General features: G+C 32.4%; 1 protein-coding gene across 1 annotated transcript; it reads left to right on the forward strand.

The window, feature by feature from the left end:
* The first annotated feature begins 6,796 nt into the window (after positions 1–6,796).
* On the forward strand, positions 6,797–9,431 carry LOC105782219 (putative disease resistance protein RGA3). Its single transcript, XM_012606797.2, has 2 exons — positions 6,797–9,109; positions 9,236–9,431. Exon 1 carries the CDS (start codon positions 6,915–6,917, stop codon positions 9,099–9,101), a length of 2,187 nt encoding a protein of 728 aa, XP_012462251.2. The 5' UTR covers positions 6,797–6,914; the 3' UTR covers positions 9,102–9,109; positions 9,236–9,431.
* Positions 9,432–10,240: the final 809 nt, after the last annotated feature.

Genomic DNA, 10,240 nt, shown 5'->3' on the forward strand with positions numbered 1-10,240 from the left:
ACGTTATTGAAATTCTAAAATGGAAATGTGAAATTTAACAATTGTGCATTTCTGAATTGTTTAGTTTAGATATTGGACTCCATGGAGTTTAGTTATGTCTTGAATACTACGGGAATTAAATCGTATGTTTTTGGTATTAAAGTGGATAGAAATCGTTTTTAAGAAATTTTGGGGTGGGTTTAGATCTACTAATGTTGGGAATGCATTTTGGGAAAAAAAGACACAATTTGCAGCCAATTTCGGTATGGTTTCGTGACCACACGGGTGACTACACGAGCGTGTACCCTCACACGAGCAGTTGACACGGTCATGTACATTTGGGATTTAGGGTTTCTGAGTAAATTCTAGTGCCACACGATCTGACCACATGGTCGTGTGGCTGATTTGGGGGTTTTAGTTTACTTTTACATGGCCATGTCCCATGGGAACATGGGCATGTGCATTTAGGGATTAGAGTTTGGATGGTTTGGTAACACACGACTGTGTGGCTAATTTGGGGATTTAGGGATCCCACACGGGCGTGTGTTTTGGACACACGACTGTGTCTACCCTATACCCTGTTTTAGCACAAATAGACAGAGAGTTACATAGCCAGATCGCAAGGCCATGTCCCTAGGTCACACGAGCATGTGCCTTAGCCATACGTCCGTGTGCCTCCTTTTACACGGGTGTGTACCTCTCCATATAGGTGTGTTGACCCTCACACGACCTAACCACTCCCACACGGCCGGAGCACACGGCCGTGTGGCCTTGTTTTGTAAACTTTTATTCTGTAGCATAACTTATCCGTTCTGTTTCTGTATTTGTCTGACTATTTTACGACCTTCTGTGACTGTGTGACTGTTCGTGTTTGGTGTGCATTGTTATATTTACATCATAATTTGGGGTTTGGTTTTGAAGAGAAGGAAGACTAATTCTGATATGATCTAGTAGTTTAACTGCAACATATCTTTACAACAGTTTACCATAATGCACTGTATTGTATCTACGTCAGCTTTGCTGTGTACTTTTATCTGAGTGGCTTAGTCCATATACATGGTGTGTAGGGTTGGATGGGCCTTTCGAGGTCCTATGTGGTGTGTCTGGTTGGATGAACTTAAACTATTCTATTGGGGTGTAATCAGGGGACGAAGAGGTGTTTTGGCTGGATGGGTGGGTTTTCACTACTTGACTGCATTCATAAGTATCTGATTAAGTGATTGGGTGTAAGTTTGTTTGTCTACAATCTGTCTATTTGACTTATCATTTGTGATTGTTCTTGCGTGTAAAGACGAGTTGTAACACTGTGTGTGGTGATAAGTGCTTTGCTTGAGTACGTTTGTTTGGGACGTTGGCTTCGTGTATACCTGTTGGTTCTATATATCTCTGTAAGTACATTTCACTGTTGTACTGCTATCTAGAATTACAGTTTATAATTTTGTTGTTAGTCATGTCTCAGACTCACACTGAGTTGTATAACTCACCCCCTTAGTGTTTCCCCTTTCAGGTACATTTTCGAATTTTGATGCTGGACTCAGCACGCTTGAGGTCTTAGAGTTACGCATTCTAAATAATTGGTTTAAGCACTATTTTGAAAACTGTGGTATGAACTTTCGTATTAAATACATGTAAGCGTTATTTGGACTGAGGTTTTTGTAATACCGGGATTTTATATCTGCGAGTTTTTACGAAACTTAAATACGGTAATGTTTTTCGGTTTGTTAAACTAAAATTTCCCACGGTCACTTCGGTGATCAATGTGACCTCTGAAATTCGGTCTAAACTCCTAGGTCGGGTATTGGGGCATTACAGTTTGCAGCAATAGTCGGTCTAACAATATTTGATTCAGCCCCAATCAGAGTGGGTTTACCATAGTCATACATAGTCCAAGAAACAGGACATGCAGGAGGTTGCTGATTACCAAGATTATTATCCATCTCCACAATAATGTCCTTTTGCTCTTAATCATCTATTAAAGTCTATTGACATTGCCTTGCTTCCCTAACTTCTCTGCGATTTCTACAAGCGGTTTTTTGATCTCACTGTAAAAAATTAACAGTTCCAACAGGTTGCCTTTAGTCATAAACCAAGGGAACCTGTATGAATTAAACAAAAGAAAGAAAAAATTAGAATGTCAAATTTAAATTAAAAACAAAAAAATAAAAATAAAAATAAAAAATGGCTAAACTAATAGAAATAAACTTTTCCTAATATTTTAGTCCTGACAACAATGCCAAAAACTTGATGTCCATGGAACAAACTAAAAATTTGACTAAGGCAAGTGCACCATCAATTAATAGTATAACTACAGTGAGTAAATATATTATTCTCACGAATACTAAAAGTACTAGTAATTATCGTCTTTCTATTATTTAATCGAATAATTGAGTGATTGATTGAAAACTAAAATTAACTAAATTAATTACTAACAAACATGACAAAGAACAAAATAAGAAAATAATCAATTAATAACCAAAGAAGCGAAATAATACTCAAGAAAGAATTCACCTAGATTTCATTTGTCATTATCAATCTAAATCACGCAATTTCATTACTTAGTAACTTGATCCGAAGAAATCCCTAAATTATGCTAATATCTATTTTGAGCATAAGAGCAACTGACTCTAGGTTGATTAATAAAATTTCTTTCTAATTAAAACTCCTATTATCACATTAACTCATGTTATGGATTCCTCTATTAGATTTGAATCTAATTTGGTAGATTTATGTCGTCCTATTTGTAGGATTGCATGCAACTCCACTCAATTACACAAGATCTACTCTTAACAGGTCTATTCAACCTCCGATTTAAACATCAAACATGGATCAATAATTTAGAAATATCAAACCAAGAATTATGCATACATACTTGATAACAAGAAACTAAGTATTTATTACGTAAAATAAAAATCAAACGACAGAATCCATCATATGGTTTATCTCCCTAGGCATTTAGAAAATTAGTTATACTTGAATATAAAAACATTCAAGACAAAGTATAATCGAAAGAAACAAAGAAACTTATGATGGATTCCTAAGAAATCAATTGAGAATATTTAATCTTGACGGAAATCTACTTCACAATCGGCTTCAACATTATTTTTCGAGTTGTTTTCTTGAATATTCAATGATGACTCACTCCTATCTTCTTCTTGTTTTTCATATATATGTCTTAGAATGCCCTAAAAACATAAAAATCGTGATTTTTTGTTGTTCGGTGTGAAATCCCGTGAAATCGACACAACCTACCACACAGCCGTGTGGGTCATACGGTTGTGTGGCCAAGCCATATGGAATGGTCCAGCCCATGTGGCTCCTGCAACTTGCTTTGATGTTCCAGTTTTCACTCCTTTTGCTCCCAAATGCTATATTAAGCTTTAAAACATGAATTTAAAGGATTAGAAGCATAAAATTCACAATGAAAATCGAATAATCACCCAAAAATGCATTAAGAATGAGGTTAAAATATATTACTTTTAACACTTATCAATCTTTAAAGGATTATTTTAATAATGTATGAGGATTGAATTTTACCAAATTAAAGTAAAAGGGATTAATTTCTTAGTTTTTATAAAGTAAAGAGGTAAAATTCATAATTAGACCTTTAAAACAAACTTAGCAATACTAGACATTGTATGATTATAGAAAACATATATGATACAAAATAATAATTAAAACATGAGAAAACTTAAAACATAAACTTATCAAAACTTTCTAATTTGCCACATATAAATTGTTGAATTGATGATTTTATTAATTCTTTGCAAATGAATTTGATAAATGATTGATCTTGAAGTAAGTAATTTGATTATTGAGTTTAATAGTATTAAATAATTTGACTAACTTTTAAATTTGAAAACACAAAAGATCAAATTATGATAAATTAAAATAAGCGAGCTAACTTCTAATTTCCATAAAATAGAAGTATGAAATTCAAAATTATACCACAACCATTCCAAATTTAGAAAAGGGTAAAAGTGACATTTTGGCATCACCCTTTTTTAGATTAAAATATTATATTTTAAATTTAATGTTTATATATTCTTATTAAAATATTATTTTTTATAGGTGGTGCCCTCTGTCAAGTTGACGACACCTAATTTTATTGTAGAAAACATATTATTCTCGTAAATAATCTACAACATATCTCATTTTCGCAAATAATTCTTTTTATATTATGAAGGTAAAAACCCAAGACTAGTCATATATCATTGAAATATTTAATTTTAAATATATTATAAAGGGATGAAATTGAAACATGATCAATTTATTCACGATATGATAAATATTAATAGTTTAACAAATCATTAAAATATAGTAAATAAATATATTAAAATAATATTATTGAACTATTAGACTAAATTTCTTTAAAATGCCTATTTTTAAGAAAAATTATCAGGCCATTTCTTCAACTAATTTGCAAAAAAAAAAAACGCTTCAACATATTTGCAAAAGAATGCTTTTAGCAGGAAGCATTTTTTGCTTTTTATTTTATTATTTTTTTGGTGCCACCTCTTGTGAGAATAAAACTTACAAAATAGGTCTTTATATAGACCTTAAGTCTTATTTCCCTTGTTTTCTTAAGCGATGTGATATATAGGTTTATATAGACTCATAATCCATTTGTAGTTTGTTTCTAGACAATGTGAGAACGATATCCCACGTCGTTTAAGAAAACAAGAGAAATGAGACTTGGGGTCTATATAAAGACCTGTTTTGTAAGTTTTATTTTCATAAGAGGTGACACAAAAAAAATATTAAGGATGATAGCAAGATAAATTCGTATTTTTAATATATTTATTTTTGGCTAATTATCGGATAAAATGCTATTAAATTTGATTTTTCTTATCAGGAATGAAGTTGGTATGTTAAATTAAAACTCTTACAAAAAAAGGGTTAAATTGAAAAAAAAAGCAAAGAAGAGGGCTTGATTGAAAGATTGAAGATACAAAATGACTGGATAAAGATTGAAGGGTTAAAGATTTTTTTAAAAAAAGTGGCTGGATAAAGATTGAAGGATTTTTATATTGTTATCATTCGTAATTAGTTTAAATTTAATCTCTAGTTTAAATTTGATTTTAAAAATTTAAATTATTTAGTGATAGTATTTAAGATTTTTTAGTGATAATATTTAGGAAAATTTTAGCTAAATTTTAACACTAAAAGTGTATATAAATACCTAGTGGCTACAACAAAGTAAACATGCATTAACATTTAATAAGTTCTTTTTTTTCTCCCCTTTCCCGTGCCAAACTTCTATTCTGTTTCCCTTTTTATACTTTCAACCTTTTTTGGTTTAATTCCTTCCAAGGCCCTTTCCCTTTCTATCATCCACAATTCCACACATCTATTTTTAAAGCATGATTTTCTCCATGATTAACTAAACCTTTTAGGTTGGAGTTGTTTGACGTACAGTTGGGAAGTCGAATCAGCCGTGCTGTGTTTGAATTCCTGCAAACAAATTGGCGTGTTTAGGTAAAAAAAGCCAGTTGAATTCCTTCAAGGGAGATAGAGATCGAATTTAAATGACCCATGCGATTGAGGCCATTGATTCAAGTTGGGCTTTTTAGATCGGAAGGTTGTCGAAATCTTAAATTGTGAACATGTGTATCGCAGTTAGAAATTTGGCAAGAGTCAGTTTGTAGCAGGTCGCACCAGGATCGACTACATAAGGAAAAGTTGGCGGTCGGGACGTTCTTGGTCGCTATAACCAGCTTATTGCTTGGAAGGGAAAATCTATTTCAAGGATCGATTCAAGATTGGAGTACACCGAAGCTAAAGCTAAGCTTAAAAATAATTTATTTATTCATTTATTTTATTTTCTTAAATTTATTTTTTGCATTTTCGAATCTTTTTTATTTTCATTTTATTACACTAGGTATTTCCTTATTTTATTATATTTATCAATTTAAACCCCCTATTTTTATTTTTCAGCATTGCTACGCATAGGTCGTGGACACGACTGTGACCGCGATAGCAATTCTGGTCATAGAAAAAGATGAAATTAGACGACCGATCATTTGTGGATTCAACCCTACTACTCGATCTTGCTATTTTTGTTATTTTATCGTAGGAATTTATATTTTGTGGTTTTGGCGCCTATCAAAGGGCAAAAAAGCTAGAAGCGTTTTCGTAAAACCAGCCTAATATTATAATTTTTTTTAAAATAGCCTAATTTGATAATTTTTTAAAAAATGACAATTTTTAAGAAATTTACTCGAACTATTTACCTGTGAATCAAATAAATAATTATTAATTATTTCAAGTGTCAGTAATAATCAACATATTTAAAAAAATTATAATTATCTATGGTAAAATGCAAGTAGTAGATAAGATATGAATAATTATTCAGATTATAAATAAAAAAGATAATATAAATTTATATTCTATTTAAATAAATAAAATGATAACATATGAATATTTCGTTTAAAATATGGAAGAATAGTTGAGATTATCACATGCGCTTCTCAAATCGCAATTCCATCCACCACCTCTCTATTTCTTCCAAATTACCAAAATATGAAACCATCAAACCAAAAATATATTTTGAATTTCAATAATTTATTCCTCAAATAAATATATTATAATTGGAATTTCCACTATTATTTATCAAATAAATAATTAGCATGCACGGGAGAAATTAAGTAATTGTAAATTAAAAATATTTACTGTTATAAATAATTTTAATTAATTAATATGCACCGGAGAAATTAAGTTTTTGTTAATTAAATATATTCTAATTGGAATTCCCACTGTTATCTTATAACCACATATATTTACTTTCAGGAATTGTCAAGTCAATATAAAATATATATTCGCTGATGCACAATCCAAGATTTGGGCAATGCAACTTGGATTATATTCCTCAAACAATCATTTTAGCCTTGCTTTCCCTATAACAATTGCATTTCCTGCTTTGCTCTTAGAGTTCAATTATGGCAGAAACGTTTCTGTTAGATATTGCACAAAGGGTTGTGGAGAAAATAGCCCATCTCTCCATGGAAGAACTAGGCTTGGCCTTTAATGTCCAAAGCGACTTGAGAAAGCTCAAGGAAACCATGAGCAGCATTAAAGCTGTGCTGCTGGATGCTGAGCGGCAACAGCACCAGAATGAGAAGTTGCGCCTCTGTATGTGGAAGCTCAGAGACATCTTTTACGATGCTGAAGATGTTGTTGATGATTTCAAGTGTGAAGCTCTCCGCAAACAGGTGGTCAATCATCCCAACATCAGCTTCAAGGTTCGATTTTTAGCTTCATGCTCTCTGCCTCTTTCCTTCTCTTTCAAAATGGGTCATAAAATCAAATCCATCAATCAGAGGCTAAACGAACTTGCCACTGAATGGAACAACTTTAATCTAGGACAAGGTACCGACAACCGGCATGTTTTTCACAGAGAAACTCACTCTTGTGTGAATTCTTCTGATGTCATTGGTAGAGATGTGGATAAAGAGAATATTATTGATCTCTTGATGAAACCAAGTGAGGATCCAAACATCCCTGTCATTCCCATTGTTGGAATTGGGGGTTTAGGAAAAACCACTCTCACTCAATTGGTATACAATGATGATCGGGTTACTAGATGTTTCCCATTAAAGATATGGATCTGTGTCTCAGATGAATTTGATCTTTCTAGATTGCTCAAGCTCATTATTCACTCCATAAATAAGGGAGAGAAATGTGATAATTTAACGGTTGAAGCCTTGCAAATTTGTTTGAGAAGTCTTTTGAATGATAAGAAGTTTTTGCTGGTTCTCGATGATGTGTGGAATGAAAACCGTGCGAGATGGATTGAGTTAAGAGATATATTGGGATCAATGGATTATTTGTGTGGGAGCAAAATCATTGTGACCACTCGAAGTTTGAAGGTTGCCTTTATAATGAGTTCAATTCACCCTTATGAATTGAAAGGTCTCCCTTTTGAAGATTGTTTGACTTTGTTTATGAAATGGGCATTTAATAATGAGGATGAGAGACAATATCCAAATCTAATGAGAATCGGGAAAGAAATTGTGCAAAAGTGCAAAGGGGTTCCTTTGGCAGTGAGAACATTGGGAAGCCTATTGTTTCTGAAAACTGATGAATCTTATTGGATCTCTATAAGAGACAGTGAAATATGGATGCTTGAACAAAGTGAAAATGATATTTTACCGGTGTTGAAGTTGAGTTACAATCATTTGCCATCCCATTTGCAACGATGTCTTGCCCTTTTGTCATTGTACAAAAAGGACGAGATCTATTATAGTGATCAAGTCGTCTATCTTTGGATGGCAAATGGACTGCTTGAGCATCCAAAGCAAAAGCAAGACTGGGAGGACGTTGGTGATCAATATTTGAATGAATTGATGTCAAGATGCCTCATCCAGATGAACCAAGATTATGGCGATGTGTTTACCTTCAAAATGCACGATCTAATACATGATCTTGCACTAGAAGTGTCCCAAAAAGAGTGTAAAATAGTGAATTGCCAAACAAAAACCATTGACGAAAATGTTCGACATTTATCATTTTGTGATGACAAGCAGATAAACGTTGCCCAAGTTTTTACTAAATTGAAAAATGTTCGAACAGTAATGGTCCAAGAGGTTTCAAAGGAATCAAAGGCTATTCATGAATCTCTTGTAAGTCTTTGTGTCTCCAATTTTAAGTACATACGGGCACTTTGTCTACAGGATTCACCATTGACAGCTTTACCGTATTCCATTGGTGCCTTAAAACACTTACGAGAACTTGACTTGACCAACTGTTGCAATATAAAGAAACTTCCGAGTTCTTTCTATAAACTTCGAAGGTTACAATCATTAAGAATGAGGGGTGTTCCTTTGATGCAATTGCCTGTGAGCATGGAAACCTTGATTGAGCTTAGATATCTAGAAATAACTATTAAAGCTAAGAAATTGAAAGGAAGTCGATTAAGAAGTTGGACTTCACTTCAATGCTTGGCATTGGTTGATTGCGACAATTTAGAATGTCTATCTGAGGAAATGAAGTGCCTCACCGAACTTACACATCTAATACTTCACGGGTGTACGGAGTTGAGTAACAGATACCATATAAACGGGCGTTTAGATTGGCAGGAATGGCTCAAAAAGAAAAGGATTCCATTTGATGATCTATTAGATTAAAATTTGAGGTACGCAGCAATATTTTAATTTCTCTATCAAATTTTTATTTCATAATATATATATTCTTTTTGAGTAAAGGCCTTTTTCTTTACTTTCTTTAAAACTCCGAGTTTTAATTGAAAATGTTATCACAGGTGTATGACATGTACATGATTTGGAGGTTGCTTCTACTCGAAATAAAAAGAGGTGAGCTTTTATTTACTGCCATAAATATCTCCATTAACTATTATAATTCGGCTTTTTATAAGTTATAAGCCTATCCAATGATATGAATGTACCACAAAGTTGTTTTTTCTTGTCATCTATGCATAACATCCAAGTTGCCTACTATTTTTTTTCTTTAATATTGATTTTCCCTCTCTGAGAAGCTAATATATCATATACTAACTTCTTGCAATTCCTCACAAACGAGAGAATATTAAGGTGGCATTATAATGGACATGTTGATTGGGACAGGGGAAAAAATACTAAAATTTCATCAAATGCAGTCTGTAATCCAAATTGAAATTTCATAAAAAAAATTGCAATATGGTTTTTGTTTCCCCTTTTTATAATTAATTAACGAATTGAGTAAAAAAAATTGAGTTAGTCGAGTTGACACTATTTATCATTCTAACTTAATTTTAAAATTTTTAAATTGAGTTGAGTGAAATGAAATTTTAGTTGAATCAAATTGAGTTATATTGTTGAATTAAATAAAAATTAAACATATCAAAATAAAATCTTGTTACAATATAAATAGTTCATGTTAGAGCATATAAATTTGAAACTATATATATCTGAAACTCTTTCAAAGCAAAATAAGATAAAAAAAAATGACACTTTAGTTGGATAAACTTGAATTTTGTAATTTACTTGTTTAGCTCCTCAAGGATATCTTATGAGGGTAACACATTTATGACAAGGTCATTGGACGAGCATTGAGTAGTTGCTTTCGTAATGGTATGTCGTTGAGGAGAGCTCAAACATGACACTATAGTGGAATGACTTCGTGACTAAATGAGTTTATAATTAATAGGTCAAAAGCCGAAACTTAATTATAAATCATTTGAGCCTCAAGTACATATGTCCAATCGGTCCTTCCGCTAGCTCATTGAAACAAAAAATGAATTGCGTGTTTGAATAGAAATGAACGGAAT

This window comes from Gossypium raimondii, chromosome 13 (assembly GCF_025698545.1).
Source record: "Gossypium raimondii isolate GPD5lz chromosome 13, ASM2569854v1, whole genome shotgun sequence".
NCBI lineage: Eukaryota > Viridiplantae > Streptophyta > Magnoliopsida > Malvales > Malvaceae > Gossypium > Gossypium raimondii.

Coding starts and splice junctions, on each gene's coding strand:
- LOC105782219 (XM_012606797.2), top strand. CDS start 6,915: ATGGCAGAAACGTTTCTGTTAGATATTGCACAAAGGGTTGTGGAGAAA.